At 58.7% G+C, this 18475-nt stretch overlaps 7 protein-coding genes across 7 annotated transcripts in view; 3 read left to right on the top strand and 4 right to left on the bottom strand.

The window, feature by feature from the left end:
* ACA1_088590 (scavenger mrna decapping enzyme (dcps) protein) overlaps positions 1-307 on the top strand; it is a gene marked incomplete at both ends in the record, with an annotated part of 3295 nt that extends 2988 nt beyond the window's left edge. Inside the window, one exon of the mRNA XM_004338579.1 lies at positions 82-307. Within this exon, the coding sequence (XP_004338627.1) occupies positions 82-307 (226 nt within the window). The remainder of the gene's footprint in view (positions 1-81) is intronic.
* Positions 308-428: 121 nt separating this feature from the next.
* Positions 429-1916, bottom strand: ACA1_088600 (uncharacterized protein; the record flags this gene model as incomplete). The annotated part of the gene is made up of 4 exons (XM_004338580.1): positions 429-602; positions 691-830; positions 927-1479; positions 1668-1916. 4 exons carry the CDS (start codon positions 1914-1916, stop codon positions 429-431), a joined length of 1116 nt encoding a protein of 371 aa, XP_004338628.1.
* A 1078-nt stretch (positions 1917-2994) lies between these two features.
* On the top strand, positions 2995-7685 carry ACA1_088610 (RhoGAP domain containing protein; the record flags this gene model as incomplete). The annotated part of the gene is made up of 17 exons (XM_004338581.1): positions 2995-3149; positions 3219-3312; positions 3357-3612; positions 3731-3874; positions 3999-4105; positions 4179-4307; positions 4427-4544; positions 4650-4744; positions 4834-4987; positions 5092-5298; positions 5378-5484; positions 5600-5908; positions 6035-6127; positions 6239-6769; positions 6860-7086; positions 7207-7463; positions 7555-7685. 17 exons carry the CDS (start codon positions 2995-2997, stop codon positions 7683-7685), a joined length of 3114 nt encoding a protein of 1037 aa, XP_004338629.1.
* Positions 7686-7835: 150 nt separating this feature from the next.
* ACA1_088620 (aldo/keto reductase family oxidoreductase) lies at positions 7836-8897 on the bottom strand (the record flags this gene model as incomplete). Its single annotated transcript, XM_004338582.1, has 3 exons — positions 7836-8004; positions 8081-8250; positions 8349-8897. 3 exons carry the CDS (start codon positions 8895-8897, stop codon positions 7836-7838), a joined length of 888 nt encoding a protein of 295 aa, XP_004338630.1.
* A 161-nt stretch (positions 8898-9058) lies between these two features.
* On the bottom strand, positions 9059-11186 carry ACA1_088630 (surfeit locus protein 6 protein; the record flags this gene model as incomplete). The annotated part of the gene is made up of 6 exons (XM_004338583.1): positions 9059-9233; positions 9325-9512; positions 9608-10633; positions 10820-10897; positions 10986-11053; positions 11153-11186. The coding sequence occupies 6 exons, from the start codon at positions 11184-11186 to the stop codon at positions 9059-9061; spliced, it is 1569 nt and encodes a 522-aa protein (XP_004338631.1).
* Positions 11187-11313: 127 nt separating this feature from the next.
* Positions 11314-13404, top strand: ACA1_088640 (ATP binding protein, putative; the record flags this gene model as incomplete). The annotated part of the gene is made up of 8 exons (XM_004338584.1): positions 11314-11405; positions 11493-11537; positions 11620-11699; positions 11793-11864; positions 12014-12114; positions 12556-12712; positions 12818-12978; positions 13072-13404. The coding sequence occupies 8 exons, from the start codon at positions 11314-11316 to the stop codon at positions 13402-13404; spliced, it is 1041 nt and encodes a 346-aa protein (XP_004338632.1).
* A 78-nt stretch (positions 13405-13482) lies between these two features.
* ACA1_088650 (Myotubularinrelated protein) lies at positions 13483-18464 on the bottom strand (the record flags this gene model as incomplete). Its single annotated transcript, XM_004338585.1, has 20 exons — positions 13483-13586; positions 13684-13758; positions 13835-13939; positions 14008-14197; positions 14385-14511; positions 14578-14695; positions 14794-14886; positions 15029-15152; positions 15242-15320; positions 15383-15908; positions 16009-16087; positions 16228-16332; positions 16409-16547; positions 16686-16864; positions 16977-17061; positions 17154-17257; positions 17390-17458; positions 17546-17669; positions 17768-17880; positions 17964-18464. The coding sequence occupies 20 exons, from the start codon at positions 18462-18464 to the stop codon at positions 13483-13485; spliced, it is 3039 nt and encodes a 1012-aa protein (XP_004338633.1).
* Between the last annotated feature and the right edge of the window lie 11 nt (positions 18465-18475).

The raw sequence follows: 18475 nt of genomic DNA on the forward strand, positions 1-18475 counted from the left end.
GAGGTGTTCTCGCCTTCTCTCCATTTATTTTCTTTCGCACACTCACGTCCGAACGCGCGCCGTGTCGTGCGTTTCGAGCAGGGACCAGCTAAAGATCTTTGTGCACCACTTGCCTTCGTTCTTCCACCTGCACATCCACTTCTGTTCGATCTACGCCGACCCGCGCCAGAGCCAGGCCACGCGAGCCCACCTGGTGGAGGACATCATCGAGGCGCTCGAGCGCGACACAGACCACTTTGCGGCCAAGGCCTCCATTACCTATATCTTAGGCGAAAACCATCCGCTGTACAAGGCGCTCTCTAAATGAACCGCACACACGTGTGCGGTGTGTGCATAACTAAAATACTTGAGTGGTAAAAGAATAAAATACTGTCGATGTCGAGGCTGGCTGGCTGACGTCAGCTCGCGCTCGCCGCCACTGGACGCGCTTAGGTGTCCTTGGTCCAGCCCCAGATCTGGCCAGGGAGGTTGTTGGTGGGCATGCCGGTGGCGTTGGCGATCGTCTCCTCGGAGAGGCCGAGACCCTGGGCCATGAGGCTCGGACCGAACGACGTGTTGATGTACCAATCGATCCACGAGCAGCAGGTGAACTGACGCTGGACCTGCACACACGCATGTCGCACACAACGCGGCGTTATATGATAAGTATGGGATGTGTGCGCATGCGCGCGTGCGGCCGGGACGACGTACGGAGTAGACGTGGACGCTCGCGTAGGGCGAGTAGGCGGCGACGTTGAAGTAGTTGTTCATTCTGACCATGAAGTCCGTCACGTTGATCTGCGTGATGGGCACCTTGAAGTTGTAGCGCACGACGTAGTTGATGTGGTTCACTGCGATTGGCCACCATCACAAACACAACACATACACACTTTGTTAGTCTTCTTTTCTCTTTCTTTTCCCTTTTCTTTTCTTTTCTGGTGGCGTACGGGTGGACTTGAGGGTGGGGTCGTTGACGCTGCCGTCGGTGAGGTTGGTCAGCGCGCCGGCGGTCCACGAGCACGCGCGGCCGGGCGTGGAGGTCCACCACGAGGTGCCGTTGTTGGGACCCCAGGACAGCGGCGAGAACTTGTATGTGACCAGATTGCCCACATACTGGATGAACGAGTCGTTGGCGTAGTACGGGTTCCTTTCGGGCGTCTGGTACCACTGGTAGGCCGCGTCGTTGGCGTAGGTGGCCGGGTTGGCCGTCATGTAGCCGTTGATCGAGAACAGGTACTCGCCGGCCGACAGCTTGATGGGCCCGCCCATGGTGGCGCTCACGTTGCCGTACATCCGGTAGGCGCTGTTCCACATCTGGCCGTCCGAGCCGCGGAAGAACAGCACGCGCTGGAACGACACGAGCGGGGTCAGCCAGTTGACCGCGCGGTTGGGGTCCGCGCGGCTGGAGTTCCACACGTTGACGGTGAAGTTGAGGCCATCGTGGACCATGTAGGCCAGCGGTAGCCACTTGTGCGTGTACACCATGTGGAACTCCTTGAGCTGTTGTCGTGTGTCGTGTGTCGTGCGATGGCTCGGTTAGTCGTGTGTGCGGTTGCAAGCCAAACGTTGATACGCGGAGCCGATTTTTATAAACAAAAAGACGAGAAGACCAAATAAGGAGATTTCCTCAGACGGAGACGAATAAAATGGACCAATGCGCGGCGAGGAGATAAAACAACAGGTGGTACCTCGTAAAACGTGTTCTCGGGCACGGAGAGACGCTGGATTTGGAGGAAGGAGTTGCTGAGAGTCGAGGGCTCGCTTTGCTTGTTGCTGAACACACGGCCGGAGCAGTTGTCGACCATGGAGGTGCAGGTGAGGGCTGCCTCGCCGGTGAAGGGGCAGGCCTCGCTGTTGGGCGCGCCCCAGTAGACGTCGGCGTGGGCTGCGGCGAGCGCCAGCAGGGCCAAGGCCAGGATCGATGCCAAACGAGCCATTCTTATCTCTTTCTTTGTGTAGTCGGAGTTAAACTTGCGACGGCCTGCTGCCAAAGAACGAACGACGACGACGAAGAAGAGAGGGTTGAAGAGATAGATGAAGGGTGAGCCAAGTGAGGCAACGAAGCGCGTCGAGTCGTTGGTGAAGGTAAAAATAAATAGAAAAATGCGTCGGAGTGATACAGAGGTCGGGGAGGAGGTGTCCTGACCTGCGTGCAGGGCTGCTGGTCGGTGCGCGGAGACAGCAGGTGAAGGCTGTTGATGTGTTCGGTGACGAAGGCGTGAAAAGAGAACTGGAGAAGTGAACACCGAATGGTCGGTATTTGAGGACGGAGATATATTGTCGACACTTAATAGAGTTTCGACCAACGGGAACCGAGACTGGTCGCGTATCAAAACAACACGCACCGGCGGTATCACTTCTCGGTCGCGCTGCGAGTTGCCAGCGGACACCGTAGCATCGCCTGACGCGAAAAAGCGCGAAGGCAGGTGCTCTGGTGGAAGCCGGCGCTGGTCTGTCGGGGCTGTGCCAATACACCACAACTCCCGGACGACAATAGCACCACATCTCCCGAAGTCGTATCCACCGCAGCGGCCGGTGGGTAGGGGACGGTCGCCTCTGTGGGATCGCACACCGGTGCGTGTGGTCACCATCGCGAGTTCCTGCGATTTCCTTTTCGTTGACTGCAGCCACCTTACGAGCCAGGCAGAAAAAAAACAATTATGAAATACATTTCAAGGTGACAAAACGTAAATTTCGTTTCAACAAACAACAAGTGCATTGCTTGCATATTTTTCGTGGCTGGACGAAATGAACCAATTTTTCCTCTTCTTGTACAACGCCACAGCACTCAGTGTTCTCTTTCTTTCTGTGGGTGACGGTCTCCTGGTCCTTGGACGCGATCCTCTGTGCCCCTGCTCGATACACCCATCCAGGTTAGTATTTTTGCGTCTTTTTTGTCGATTTATCTTGTTTGATCAAGCCCCGCCCTGTGGTTCCATTGTCTCATTTTGTTGCAATTTCGCTCTATCTCTTTCTCGATTAGTTTGGCCTAAGCGGTGACACACAGCGCAGACTATGGCGGCTCTTATTCTCAAAATCCATTTCCCGCCTGGCACTCCATTTCGCACCAAGCTTATGAAATTCAAAGATCCCAAGGACAAGACGATCAAGGACACCATCGAGGAAATAATCACCACCAACCAACTAGGCGACCCCAAAGACTTCCTCTGGTTCGCCCCCTCTCCTCTCTGATCCCCTTTAATAAGGAGAACAAAATCGACTGCTTATCCTCTGACCAGGTACATCCCCGAGAAGTTTGAAAATGAGAGCTTCACACCTGCGCTATGGGGCAAGCCCGAACAGACACTCGACTGCTTCAATCTCGAACAAAAGGTACACGCCAATGCATGTTCCATTCCAGGCCCGCACATCTCCAGCCCAAGCTCCTCGGTAAGATGGAACAGCAAGGCCAGCCCCAGTGCTCACAAAGTGTGGCTGTGGCCGTGGCTGTGCAGGCTATCATCCACCTTCGCAAGAGGCAGCAGGCCAACCGCGTCAAGCACGAGAAGAGGATAAAGATGGTGCTGTTCGACTACGTCGCACCTCTCGAGCAGTCGCTCCCCCTCGTGGCCAAGAAGTTCAACTATGACAACTGGCAAGAGTTCAACCTCTACGTCTCTGGCGAGAAAGAACGTACGCGTGCACGACACACACGCAGCACACAGCGCACGCACACCAGCACACGCACCATCGCACAGCAAATCAGTCGTAGCTGGTGCTGATTGGCCAATCACACAATTGCCTCCTGCAGCGTTGAAGCTGGACCAGTCGCTGTTGAGCCAGGGCATACTGCCCGACACGGTCTTTGCGCTGCGCAAGCCGGACGAGCCTGTCGACCAGGTCATGCATCCCATCAAGCAGCGCATCACCATCTCTCTCAACCAACAGAACCAGGGTACGACACGACACACGACACACACACGGCACTCACACGGCACTCACACGGCACACACACGACACACGACACACACCAACCAACACACGCGCGCTCACTTCTCTTTTCTCGCATGCATGGCCAGGCGGTAAGAAGTTCATGGGCGCCCCGGGCACCCCGTCGAGCTCCCACGCTCAGCCTTCGTTGCCACCTCCCGAAGAGATCATCGCCGCCAAGACCGTCAAACTCAACGTACGCTGCCGTTCGCGACCGAATCTGACACTGGCGGCGGCTGGTACTGATGCTGGTGCTCTTCCTCTTCTAGGCTGCCGCCAAATCGTTCACAAAGCCCATCGCCAAGGGCTACCTGATCAAGCAGAAGGACAAGGGCAAGTGGGAGAAGCGCTACTGCGTCGTCGAGAGCGGCCATCTCTTCTACTACAAAACGCCCAACGTACCGTTGCTACCTGCCCCCCAGCGCAACCGCACACGCACACGAGGCTCACACTTCATTCTTTGCTCCTCTCTCTTTTCGTTCTTTCTTTCTCTCCCCCCCAACTTTGCGGTAAACAGGACGCGAAGCCGACGGGCGTGCTTCCGCTGCGCGAGTACTTCCTCAAGGAGGCCAAGGACGAAAAGAAGAAGTCGGCCGGCTGGGACCTCCTCTCGGTGAAGGAAGTCATCCCGCCCGGTAATCTCCCCGTGCGCCCGCGTCGTGTGTCTGCCCTCCCAGCCGTTCGCTCACAACACACACACACACAACACACACACTCACTCATATTCACACACGACACAGCCGGGCGAACGGTGCATTCCTTCAAGGCCGAGACGGACAAGGAGAAGAAGGAGTGGATGGCCATCCTCAAGAAGCTCACCTCGCCCCTGCCCACAGTTAAACCGCCCCTCTCCTCACAACCATCGATCGACGTGGTGACTGACGATCTGCGCTGGTGGGGGGGGGGCAACACCAACAATAACAGGGACCCGGACCCAAGCCCAGCCCACCTCCGCTGGTCAAGGGCAAGCCGGCCAAGCTCTACGGGCGACCGCTCGAGCAGGCCGTGGCCAACCCGGACGGCTCCGAAATCCCCGCCATCGTGTACAAGTGTATCGCCTACCTCGACAAAGAAGAGAGTACGGCTACCGCCTTTCCTTCTCGCATGTCGCGCGCGCGGGTGTGGTGTGTGTGTGTGTGTGTTGTGTGTGGTTTGTGTGCTGATGTAACACCCATGCCGCAGACGTCACGAGGGAGGGCATTTTCCGACTGTCGGGCAGCTCGAACCTGATCGACAAATACGTGCAGCGGCTCGACAAGGGCGAGGACGTGGACCTGTCCCAGGAGCTGGACCCGCACGCCGTGGCCGGCCTCCTCAAGCTCTACTTCAGGGACCTGCCCGAGCCGCTCATGACCTTCGAACTCTACCCCTGGTTCATCGCCTCCATGAGTACGCCTTTCCCGCGTGTCGTGCTGCGCACGTGTGCGTGTGTGCGCTGACGGCAGCATCGATGCACACGTGTGCACAGGCACGCAGGACAGAGCCGTGCGTCTTCGCTACCTGAAGTACCTGGTGGAGAAGCTGCCGCCCGTGAACATGGGCCTCCTCGTCTACCTCCTCACCTTCCTGCTCAAGGTAACCACACACAACTCGCCTTCGCCCGCACTCACCATCATGAGACACGCACTCACCTTCGCTCGCGCGTGTCGTGTCGTGCGTGTCTGTCGTGTGTGTCTGTCGTGTGCGATAGATTTCCACGTTTGCCGAAGTGAACAAGATGGCGCTGCACAACCTGGCGACGGTCTTTGCGCCCAATCTGCTCAAGTCGCACCAGTCCAACGCGATCGGCATGGTGACCGACACGCCCAAGATCAACGCCGTGATCAACACCCTGCTCCAGGACTACGAGTACGTGTTCGAGGACAAGGAGATCGACCACAGCCTCACGGCCGAGGGCAAGGCGGCCGTCTGCTGCCGGGCGCTGTACGACTACGAGGCCAAGTCGCCCGACGAGCTCAGCTTCAAGAAGGGCAACATCATCAAGATCATCCACGAGAGGGTTCGTTGCCCCCTCTCCGTTCATTCCTCGCATTCCATGCACTCATGTTGTGTGTGCGGTGTTGTGTGTGCGGTGTTGTGTGTCGTGTGTCGTGTGTCGTGTGTGTCGTGTGTGTGCAATGGCCAGGAGGACGGTTGGTGGATTGGTGAGTACAAGGCCGGCAACTTTGGTCGTGTACCCGCCACCTACGTCCAGAAGCTCTCCGACAAGCAATCACAGGTACGCCCGCCCCCGAGCTCTGGGTTCGCACGCGTCCCTCGGCTCTAACACAATTGTTGCGCGCGTGTCGTGTGTCGCGTGTGTGCGTGTCGTGTCGTGTCTTGTTTACAGGAATTCAATAAGAGGCAGCAGTTCAAGCAGCAGATGAAGAGACTCACGGACGAGAAGGAGGAGCAGGACCGTGAGATTCAGATCATGAACGAGCAGCGCGACGAGCTGATGCGGGAGATCGAGGAGATCGAGAACAACCGCAACAAGCTCATGGCCGAGTTCTACCACCTCAAGGAGAGCCTCGCGCCCATTCTCACCAAGACCGTGACCATCTCCGACGAGCTCGACAAGCAGCGCCTCGGCGCCGTCGTCGACGCCACTGACGACCTGGAGCTCGAGCTCGAGAGCGCCGACGCGCCGCCATCATCGGGTGGAGGCAAGAAGGACAAGAAGAAGGACAAGAAGGAGAAGAAGGCCGAAAAGAAGGACAAGAAGGAGAAGAAGGAGAAGGGCGGCAGCGGCAGCAGGAACGGCAGCGGCAACGTGGCCGTCGCGTCGCCGCTCTCGTCGAGCGCCAGCCAACGGGTGGCCGACGCCGACAAGATCCTGCCGCTCTCCGAGTTCCCCAAATACGTCGACGAGTTCCTCAAGGTGCGCCACGGACCCGCGTGTACCATCCCGCGTTCGTTGCTCACCGCACACACCGCACACGCACACCGCACGCACACTGCACACACGCAGGAGAGTGAGGACCATCGTAGGGCGTTGGACGGTGTGGGGTCGACGAAGGACGTGTTCCTGACGTCGCTGGAGATGTTGTCCGGTGCGCTGCCGGTGGCGAAGAAGGACAAGAAGGACAAGAAGGCGGTCGACCCGCTCCGACACTCGATCGACAACATCAAGACCAAGACCAAGGTCGAGGCCTTCACCCGAGCCGAGCTCGCCGAAAGAAAAGACGATCTCCTCCGGTACTGTACTCTCACCACACACACACACACACACACACACACACACACACACACACACACACGACACACGCACACACACACACACACGTGAGAGACTAACAGAACAGTTGGTGTGTGTAGGGATCTGAACGAGCTTCAGCTGATCCTGAAGCTGACGATCAAGCGCGCGTGGACACCGCAGGAGCTGCAAACGCTCAACGAGCGCGGATTGCTCGACCAGTCGTCGTCGTCCGCTGCGCCCATGAAGCCGCTTCCGTCGCCCAGGCGGGTCATCTCCGCCGGCTCGGGGCCGCTGGCCGGCCCGCCCGCCCCGCTCATGGCCCAAATCCAGGGCGCCATCGGTGGTCGTGGTGCCATGATCATGCGACCCGGCCTCGGTACGCCAAAGAAGCCGCACACGCACGACACGACACGACACGACACACGCTCATCGCACACACACTCACGACGCGTGCGTTCACATTGCAGGTCAGATACCACCGCCGTCATCGGGCGGACCGCTCTCACCCGGGAGCGTTCACAGCAGCCCGCGGCAGCCACCATCCCAGCAGCGCTGGGAGAAGCCGGCCCGCAGCATCTCCAGCGAGGCCGACTCCTGAGCTACGCAAGCGATCATGATGGCACGGCAGTGGTGTTGTGCGTCTAACAAATATAGGATAGTGTTGTATTACTTCTGTGCGTGTGCGGTGTGCGTGTGCGGCGTATCGACAACACGGCACACGCGAAAAATAGCCCTCTCGCGATGGACATCAGGCGACGTTGGTGGGGTCCCAGTCGTAGCGTTCGTCGCAGTGGAGGTCGTCAATGGCGGCCATCTCGTCGTCGGTGAGGCGGAAGTCGAAGAGCTGGCTGTTCTCGGCCATGCGCTTCTTGTTCGCGGACTTGGGGATCGGCACCACGCCGTGCTGCAGGTGCCACCTGTTGCGTGCACACTCGTTAGACCCACACACACGCCGCCCACCGCACCACCGCACACACACGTACGCGTACGTACCGGAGGATGACTTGCGGAATGGTTTTGCCGTGGCGCCGGGCGATGGGGTCGAGGTCCGGGTGGTCGATGAGGTTGCCGGCGCCGAGCGGCATGTAGGACATCACCTCGATCCCGTGCGCGTGGCAGAACTTCACCAGCTCCGTCTGCACCAGATGCGGATGGAACTCGAACTGGTGTGGATCGCACACACGTGTGGCGTCAGCAGACACACGCACCGCACACACCGCCGCACGCGCGACACGACACGCACGGATAGAGGGAGGTGCACCTCGTTGACGGCGGGTACGACTTTGGCGTGGGCCAGCAGCTGGCGGAGGTGGTGCTCGGTGTAGTTGCTCACGCCGATGGCGCGGCACTTGCCCGCAGCGTAGAGCTCCTCAAGTGCACGCCACGACTCGCGCCGCGCGGCCTCGTCGCCCTGGCCCGGCCAGTGGATGAGGAACAGATCGATGCTCGCCACTCCCAGCTCCTTGAGCGCCAGCTCGCAGGCCGCCTTGGCGTGCGCGTAGCCGTGGCCGGTGAACTTGGTGGTGACAAAGATGGAGGAGGAAGATGATGAAGGAACTGCAGCGTCAGGGTGGAGGTCTGGGTGGCTTCGCAGGACGGCGCCAACGTCGCGCTCGTTGCTGTACATGTTGGCGGTGTCGAGGTGGCGGTAGCCCGCCGCGAGGGCCTCATTGAGCGCTACGCGGCCTGCGCTGCCCCTCACGTTCCAAGTGCCATAGGCCGGGGCGGGCATCCACGCGCCTGTGTTGAGTCGCACCCCACACTGGGCGAACGACGATGCTGAAGCCAAGTTGCGCTGCGTGGTCTCCATCTTGATATTAATGTTCAACAAGAAAAAGATGGAGCTCTCGTGCCAGATCTTGCGACCTCCAGGAGTTTGTGCAGCCCACAGAACCTTGCCAATCGAGGTCCATTTGTACTGAAACAAAGATGAAAGATGAATGAAAGATGAAGCAGATTTCAACTTTCGCTCTAGGCCTCGTTGATGAAGCTCTTCTTCTTGCCCTCGAAGCCGGCTCGGGTCTTGGGCTTGGCCTTCTTGCCCAGCTTCTGCTCCTTCTTCTTCTCCAGGTAGGCCTTGATGTTCTCCGTCCGCTTCTTCTGCTTCATCTCTTGCCTTTTCTTCTCCTCTGACTCCCTGTCCTTCCTGTTGATGCCCAACCCAACACCCGCACGCACGCGTCAACTTCAGTCTGTGTGCGGCGTGTGCGGCGTGTGCGGTCGTGCGTGTCCCGTACCAGGCAGCGGCGCTCTTCTTCTTCTTCTGCTCGTCGCGCTTGATGCTCTTCTTGAGGAGGGCTTCGTTGTCGAACACCTTCTCGCCCGAAGCCTTCGCCAGCGCCTTCTCCCAGGCCTGCTTCTCGAGCTTCTTCTGCACTCGAGGGTTCTCTTCAGCGATCTCGGCGTCCTGCTTCTGCTTCTTGACCTGCACACACATAGCGTGAGTTGTGTGTGTCGTGTGTCGTGTGTGTGTGCGGTGTGTGCGTGAGTGCGTGAGTGCGTGTGTGGCTGTAGGCGTACCTTCTCGAGGAGCAGCTTACGGTTCTCGTGCTTTCGCTTCTTGGCGAGGTAGGTGGGCAGTGGCGCATCGCTGCCAAAGTCGAGCTGGCCGAACTCCAGCCCGCCGTTCGCCTCCGCCGCCTCCTTCTTGGCCTTGCTCTTCTTCTCCTTGGTCTTCGTCGGCGTAGTAGTCGACTCGCTCTCCTTCTCCACCTTCTTCTCCTTCTTTTCCTTCTTCTTCTCCTTCTTGTCGGCCGTGGCGGTCGTGCCGTTGGCCGCAGCGGCGGGGGCCTCCTCGGCCTTAGGCACGGCCTCCTTCTTGGCCTTCTTCTTCGGCGGCTTCTCCGCCTTCTTCTCCTTCTTCTTCTCCTTCTTCGCCTTCTCCACCTCCTTCGGCTTCTTCTCCGCCTTCTTCGGCTCCTTCTTCTTCTTCTTCTCGGCGGCGGTCTTGTCGGCGGTCTTCTGCTTCTTGTCGGCCTGCTTCTTCTCCTTCTCCTTCTGCTTGTCGTCCTTGGTCTTGGGCTTGTTCTTGGCCTGGCGCTTGTTCAGCACCGCGGCCTTGAGCTCGGCCTCCTCCTCCGCCGCCAGGTTCGTGATACGACCACCACCACCACCGTTGGCGGCGCGGTACTGCTGCGGCTGCTGGTACTGGTCCTCGTCTTCTTCGAATTCCTCGCCGTTGGCGCCGCGCTTGGCCCTGAGCTCGGTCAGGCGGGCCTGCAGCCGCTCGCGCAGCTCGTTGACGCTCTTGGCGCGCCCCTTGGCCGCGCTCAGCTTCACCTCCTTCTCGTGATCGTTCTCGTCGATCTCGTCTTCCTCCTCTTCTTCGTCCATGTCGTCTTCATCGTCATCGTCGGCGGCGCCGGACATCATGAACGACGAGGACCGCTGGCCGTTGAGGCCGCCATCGTCGTCGCTGTCGTCTTCGTCGACGTCGTAGTCCTCATCTTCCTCCTCGTCGTCGCTGTTGAAGCTGATGCCGGCGATGCGCTCCTGGAGCAGCATCTCCTGGATCCGAGGCACCGAGTAGTAGTTGGTCGGGTTCAACTATCACCATCGTTACGTTACATCATCGTCATCATCATCGTCATCCATGTCACCACCACCAACCACATCATCATCACGTAACAAGAAGACAATGTCAATGTCAGCTGAGACTCATGGTGCACTCGTGTGTTGTGTGCGGTGGTGCGTGTGCGGTGCGACGAGTGCGGGAAAGTAGGAGGAGGTCACCTTGGCACGGGCGGACTTCTGGATGGCGTCCTCGGTGGGCGGCTTGGCGCGCACGTCACCGGTGCGGAACACGAAGTACTGCGCGCACGCCCCATGCAATGAATCCGATTAAAAAATCGCATGAAAAAAGGAGATGAAATGGGGCGAAGGGTTTTGGGAAGCGTACGCGCTCGAGATCCTCCTCCGGAGGGAAGTAGAAGGCCGGGGGGATCAACGACAGCATGCCATCGAAGACTGACAGTGATGAGAGATGAAATCAAATAAAATTGGGTTAAAAAAATCTCCAGTGGTTGTGAAGCGAAGGGATCAGAGAGGTAAGTGTACATTGGGCACCATCGGTCAGTCGCTGATTGAGCTCTTCCGCCATCTTCACAACTTCTCACAACGAAACGGAAAGAATGCGATCGGCCAAGGAAAGAAAACGGAAAGCTGTTTTTAATCATTTTAAATTTTGCTTCCGCTTTATTTTATTATTTATCAATCTCATTGCAGAGATGTCGTTCGGGCAGTGGGTGATCGGGCCACCAGGGTCGGGCAAGACGACCTACTGCAACGGCATGTCCCAATTCCTCACCGCCATGGGCAGGTCCCACCCTTTGCCTCTCGAAATTTACCCCCCCAATTCAAATCTCCATCACCCAAAGCTGAACACAACCTTCCATCCGCTGCACAGGAAGGTGTGCATCATCAATCTCGACCCTGCCAACGACGCACTCCCGTACGCACCTCTCCATTGCGCTCTCAGTGGCACAGTGAAGGAAGTTGTTGACATGTAGCTCCATGGGTGTGGCTTGGTGCAGATATGAGTGTGCCATCGACATGAGGGAGCTGGTGTCCCTTTCCGATGTCATGGAGCGGCTCGCACTCGGACCCAACGGAGGTACGGACGGGACCACCGCACCGCACACGCGCCACCGAACGCCGCACCAGTTGTAGTGTTGGCCTCTGCTCATGGCTTGTGCGCGCACCACAGGGCTGATCTACTGCATGGAGTACCTGGAACAGAACATGGATTGGCTACACGAGAAGCTACAGCAGTTCAAAGGTATGCACAGAACACATTGCTTTTTTCACCGCACACGCACACGCACACGCACACGCACACGCACACGCACACGCACACGCACACGTTAAGCTGACAAACCGCACACGACACGGTCAACAACACGACACGACACGACACGCGCACAATAGAGCACTATCTGCTGTTTGACACGCCGGGCCAGGCCGAACTCTACACCAACCACACGAGCATGCGACGCATCGTCGACCACATCCAGCGATGGGGTGTCCGGGTACATTTTTATTTTTTTAATGTTCATTTATTTTATTTTACATTTACATTTATATTATTTCTTCTTTCCCATAACTTTTGTTTCGTGTGTAGGCGTGTCTGTTTAAATTCCTTTTTCGCGCGTGTGCCATTGTGTTGTGTGTTGTGTGTCATGTCATGGTGCGTGTTGTGGACGAGCTCTGGGAGATTGGACCCAATCCATTGGTCACTCTTCCTCGTTCCTCGTCCAAGAGTGAATGTGGCGTTCCGCCCTTCGCGGGGTGGTGCGCCACAACCGGTGTCTGATGACTGCACAGCCGTAGTATTAACTGTGCGGACAGATACGCATCGCACATTTATATGTTTATACTTATATTGATACTTGTATTATTTGTGTATATTTATTATTAGTAGTATTATATTGTAGATTTTGTTTGTGTTATTGATTTAGTTTTTATGACAGCTGTGCGGGCTGCACTTGATCGACTCGTACTACTGCAGCGTGCCGTCGACCTACATCTCGGCCGTGCTGCTCTCCCTCTCGACCATGCTCCATCTCGAGCTGCCTCACATCAACGTCCTCTCCAAGATCGACCTCGTCGAGAAATACGGCAAGCTTGGTACGATACACGCACCACCGCACACACCGCACCACCGCGCGCGCGCGCACGCGCGCGCACGCACACCGCACACGTACACACACGTGCACTCACAAGCAAGCACAGCGTTCGATTTGGAGTTCTTTGCGGATGTGGGCGACCTGGACTACCTGCTGGACCGACTCGACGCCGACCCGTTCGGCAAGAAGTTCGGCAACCTCAACAAGGCCCTCTGCTCACTCATCGACGACTACTCCCTCGTCTCCTTCACCACCCTCAACATCCAGGTACCTTGATGTCTTGTGCGGTGCGGTGCGGCGCGTGTCGTGTGTCGTGTGTCGTGTGTCGTGTCGTGTGGTTGACCGTGTGCGGCGGCGCAGGACAAGGAGAGCGTGTACAATCTGGTGAAGATGATTGACAAGACGAATGGCTACGTGTACGGGTCGTTCATCCCGGGCAACGATTCGATCATGACCCTCATGGAGAGCAGCGCCACCACCTGGCAGTTTGACAAGTTCGCCGCCGTACAGGAACGATACATCGCCAACGACGACGACGACGACGACGATGAAGCCGATCATGATGATAATGATGACATCGAAAGGGAAGAGGGAGACGTCGACGTGGTAGCCGCGTCGTCGCAACGAAGCCAACAAGAAGAGGAAGAGGCCCCGCCACCAGCAACGACTTCGAAGGGGAAGGAGAAGAGTTGAAGATGATGAGGTCCACCACTTCATCAAGGTAATACAAGAAGACCCCGTAGTTGTTGTCAACGTTGGGCTCAGGAGACCTCAAGGAAGGGGAAGTGGCCCTTGGTCCACAGCTTGATGTGCTTCGAGGACGGGTCCAAGATGCCCGACGTCGCCTTCGCGTCGTACGTCGGATTGTTGAACTGCTGCTCTCCGCCCAAGCCCCCCCCCCAAACGTGGTGAGATCGGCGCCAAGCCAGCAAGAAGCGGTTGGCTCGAGAAAAAGGCTGGCGGTGGTGGTACCCGTCCGGTCGAGAAGATGGCTCCAGAGCGACGTCGTTTTCGCGGGCAGCTGCTGCTCGACCAACCGTTCATATTCTGCAGTCATGAAGGCGTAAAGGCGTCAGGCGTGTTGCGTGCGAACACGACGTGCGCGCGGGTGTGAGCTCAGTACCAGAATTACACAGGAAGGTGCCGTAGAGGCACGAATAGGTGGCGTGCTGGATCTCGAGGATGAACTTCTCGTTGAACTCGAACGCCGACGGGAACTGAAGCAACACTGCACACCCCAACCTCAACACATCAGTACAACCGCACACGACCAACGCACACGACACGCCAACGTACGTTGATAGACGCATTCGAGCCACTGGAAGAAGATGGGCGAGCGCTCTTTGTCCTTCTCGCCGCGCCCCCGGTGGCCGATCCTCTCCTCGAACTTGTGTCCGTAGGAGAGCCACTCCTTCTCGATTAGGATCGCGAACCCGCTCTTCGTTCGGAAGTAGGGGTCGATCTGCAGCTCTGCCAGCCCGCACACCTGCGCCGTTCGGTCCCACCCATCACTGTGTGCCACCGCACACGACACACGCCAACGCGCAGCACACATGACACGACACGCAACACAGTGAGATGTGTGCGTGGTGGAGAGGGGGAACGCGGTGGTGATGATGGTGGTGGTGCCTGCAGTGGAAGATGATGGAGGTGCCGCGCTCGAGGAGGCGCACGGTCTGCTTGGCCGAGGAGATGATGAGGGCGATGTATTCGAGCCACGTGAGGGTCTCCTCGCGCTTGCTCAGCCACTGCTCAAAGTCCACCTCCGTCTCCACCGGGCTCGCCTTCGCCTTCTTGGTCCTGCGCTGCTGCGTGAGCGACGCACGACACGCACGACACACGGCGCGACGGCGGGGGGGAACTCACTCGTGAGCCAGGAAGGCGAGCTTCTCGACCTTGTAGAGGGCGCTTCGCATGACGTGGATGTTGCCGATGCCCAGGAACTTCCTCTTGCACTTCTTGTAGTTGCTCATGTCCTCCGTGCCTGCCCACATAAACGTATATGAGCGCGCGCGTGCGGTGGGGGCGTGTGCGGTGGTGCGTGTGCGTGTGCGTGTCGTGCGTGCATCGGAGGCTACGCACCGGCGCCGTTGAGTTGGTTGGCAAAGGCATTGACGCGTGGTCGGGCGTCGAGGAACTGGATATAGGGCTCCTTCTCCTTGCTGTAGGCCTTGCCTGCAAACGCGTCGTGTGCGGTACGTGTCGTTCATGTCGTGTGGTGCGTGTGGTGCGTGTGGTGCGTGCCGTGCGTGTCGTGTTGTCTACAGTCAGATGTTGGGTCGATGCGTGAGAGTGTGGGGGAGGGGAACAGCCGTACTGATTTGTCGGACGCACTCGACGTAGCGTTCGTCCTCGTGGCAGGTGGCCATCTTGAGGCCGCGACGCGGCTGGCTGCACCGGATCAACACCGCTTGCGTCCCCGGATGGCGCCACACCACCGACTGGGCCGCAACCACCCACCCACATACGTTAGCATCGCAGAAGGCCCACACGACACACACGACACACGATACGACACAGGCGCACGCACCTGCAGGCGCCCGCGGGAACGGTACTCGGCGACCACTCGCAGCTGCTCATCCGTGAACTGGGCCGGCACAGCCAACACCCTGCGCGACCACACGCGTGAGTGCGCACACGACACACGACACACGGCATGGCATGGACGAACCTGGGGTAGGTCTTGCAGAGGCCGTAGTCGGCGTTGATGTCGGTGAGGCGCCAGTGCGGATCGCCCTCCTGCCCGAAGCCCAGACGCTCGAGCTCGGCCCGCGCGTCGTACAGCGTCCAGCCGTCGTCCGCGAACCCGCCCTCCTGCGCGTAGAGCGCCCGCTTGAGCAGACACGCCGGCGCGTCGTCGCCGCCGGCGCTCGCCCGGAAGCCCGACGTCAGCTCCTGCAGCCTGTCCACCATCGCCGCGCAGCTCTCGGTCGTCTGGTCGTGGCCCGGCAGCGACGCCAGCTGGATCACGTTGAAGTCCTTGCAGTACAGGTTGATCTTGAAGTGCTGCTTGCCGTGTTGGCCGACGGCCGCTGCGGCCGACGACGCGCCGCCGCCACCGCCGCCAGTGGTGGTGGTCGGAGTGGCGGCGTCGAGGGTGGACTCGATGGCGTCGATGTAGCCCAGGCCCACCTTCCAGCCCTTGGCCAACCGGCGGCGCGACACGGTCTTCCGCCTCGCCCGGCCCTTCTCGTCGTCTGTGGGCGAGCGCGAGTTTAGTCGTGTGTGCGTGTGCGTGCGTGTGTGTGTCGTGTGTGTCGTGTGTGTCACTCCACCCAGAGGGGCGTGAAGGTGCACCTTCGGGCGGCGGAGCGGAGTCATTGTAGACGAACTGTGGGTTGTAGATGATGTGCATGTTGGTCACATAGATCGTTCCCTTTACGGTGACGCACGGAGGAATAGAGGTCAGCCACCCAATCACAGCCACCCAAGTGTGTGTGTGTCGTGTCGTGTCGTGTCGTGTCGTGTCCCAGGGAGGGAAGGGAGGAGACGTGCGAGTTCGGCTCGACCGGTGACGATGTGGGCCATTTGTTCGATTTTCATCACCGTCACTTCGCCCGGTATGAGGTGCTCTCGCAGAAGCGTCGACGGCGATCGCCCCTTGCCTTCGCTCTTCAAGGACTGCGCAAGTGATCGAGCCGTGAGCTGCATACATCACTCGACGCGCAAGCGACACGACACGACACCGCACACGCACCTCGGTGAGCTTGGCGAGGGTGGTGTCGCTTCGTCCGCGCATGGCGTCGTGCAGCTGCTGCTTGTCCCGCGTCTCCTCCTTCTTCTCGGACTCAGTCTCCGTTTCCTCCGCCTCGTCGGCGATCGTCGTCTGCAGCGCACTGTCACATTCGTCAGCCCCTCGAAATGAGGCCTCGAGCGCTAAGCGTCGGATGTGTGCGGTGTGTGGTACTGCCGCGAGTGCGGTGTGTGCGGTGTGTGCGACGTTGGTTGATTGGGGCGAAGGGGAGAATGAGTACTTGATGCTGGAGGAGAGGTTTTGGCTCCGCAGTTTGAGTTCTTCGGCGGGCACGCCGAGCGGGAGGAGCTGGAAGGGCGTGGCCTGCTTCTCGTCCTTCACGTCGGCCACGAACAGGGCGTGCGCGTTCTTCGGATCCTCGCACCTCAGGTACCCGTTGTACCACGTTCTTATGTAATACTACACCACACACACACACACACACACACACGACACACACACAACATGCGCACGCGCAACACAGAATTGGTGGGCTAGTCGCGCGCAAGAGGCCGCTGGTGGGGAAGGGCACCTTCCAGTCCGTGAGTGACGAGGCGGGGACGAGCGCGAAAAGCTGCTGCGAGCCCTTGTCCTTGGCGTCGATCAGAATCTGGCCACTCGTCTCTGCCGTCAAATGTCTGTCGTGTCGTTGGTCGTGTCGTGGTTAGGGCCTGGTCATTGGGGCGTGCGCGTGAGGCGGGAGGCGCACTTTTTGTGAGAGGAGGAGATGGTGCAGCAGTTGCCGGTGGCCTGGATGAGGAAGCACTCCCAGCGGTGGAGCTTGTCGCGGTTGTCCGTCGAGAAGCGGCCCAGCTTGGTCGCGCTCACGATTAAATCCGACGACGCCATCAAAAGCCCGCACTAATTCACGTGTGTGTCAGCGAAACTGCAGCAACACGACAACACGAGCGCTCGATCGATCGCAGGAGATGGTGTTCTAGTTACCTTGATGCTGACATAGAACGTCTCGTAGACTCCGGCCGTGGTCGCGCTGGCACCCAACCGCGCCGACTTCTGCGTGGCGCGACGGAAAGCGGTCAGAAGAGCGAAGGCGAAAGCGATGCGGGCGTCTGGGTGAGTGGAGAGTGAGGCCGAGCGAACCTTGTTCTTCTTTTTGGGGTTGAGGCCCACGTAGGTCTGGAGACAACTGCGGAAAGCGACGCCGCTGCCGCCGTTGAGCAACTCCACCGCGAAGAGCTCCGTCTCGCGCGGCGTGGCCGTATTCCTGTGTGTCGCATTGTTGTTGACCGTTCTTCAGCACGGAGCTTCGTTCACAAAGTCGTCAACAACACCAACGACAAGGGGTTGTGTGGGTGTGTGTACGCAAGGGTCAGGCTGCCGTTCTTCTTTTCCACGCTCCAGTAGGCGCCGCTGGCGGTCTTGAGAGCCAGCAGGCGTTCGTTATCGGCACCCGCGTACCACTCTGGCTTGAAGAGCTGTGGTGCATTCATATCGTACGATTAATATTATTAGGATTAATTTAATGCAAAAAATGAATGAAATGGTTCAAAAAATATACCTCCTGGCCGGCCTTGTGGTCGTTGGCGAGATCGGCGTGGGTGCAGGTGGCCTTGATGCGGCTGCTGAGCAGGCCGCCCTTCACGAAGACGAATTTTCGCGATGCCGCTCGCAGCACGATGCGCGGGAAGGCATTGAGGAATGCGAGGATGGAAGAGGACGCTTCGTCAATCTCATCTCCCTCCTTGACCAGCTTCACCCCAGCCTCCCCTCGTTCGCTATCTAGCTCATCTCCATTTTCGTCTTCTACGTTGTCCACAGTCTTTCCCTTGCCCTTCGCGTCGATGGGTTTCGAGGCATCGCCCACAGCGGCAGCTTGCGCAGATGTAGAGGGGGCAGCGATGTCTTCAATGGGAATTCGTTGCTTGCCGCCATTTTCATTTTCATAAATGACGTCTTCAAACGACGACGTGCGCTCCTGCGAGGAGGACGACGAATCGAGCGAAGACGTGGAATCGGAGAGCGAAGGCACTGACTCCCTCGATCCCGATACTCCCTCCATCCCGTCTGCCT

This window comes from Acanthamoeba castellanii (genome assembly GCF_000313135.1).
Source record: "Acanthamoeba castellanii str. Neff unplaced genomic scaffold scf7180000084639, whole genome shotgun sequence".
Lineage (NCBI taxonomy): Eukaryota > Discosea > Longamoebia > Acanthamoebidae > Acanthamoeba > Acanthamoeba castellanii.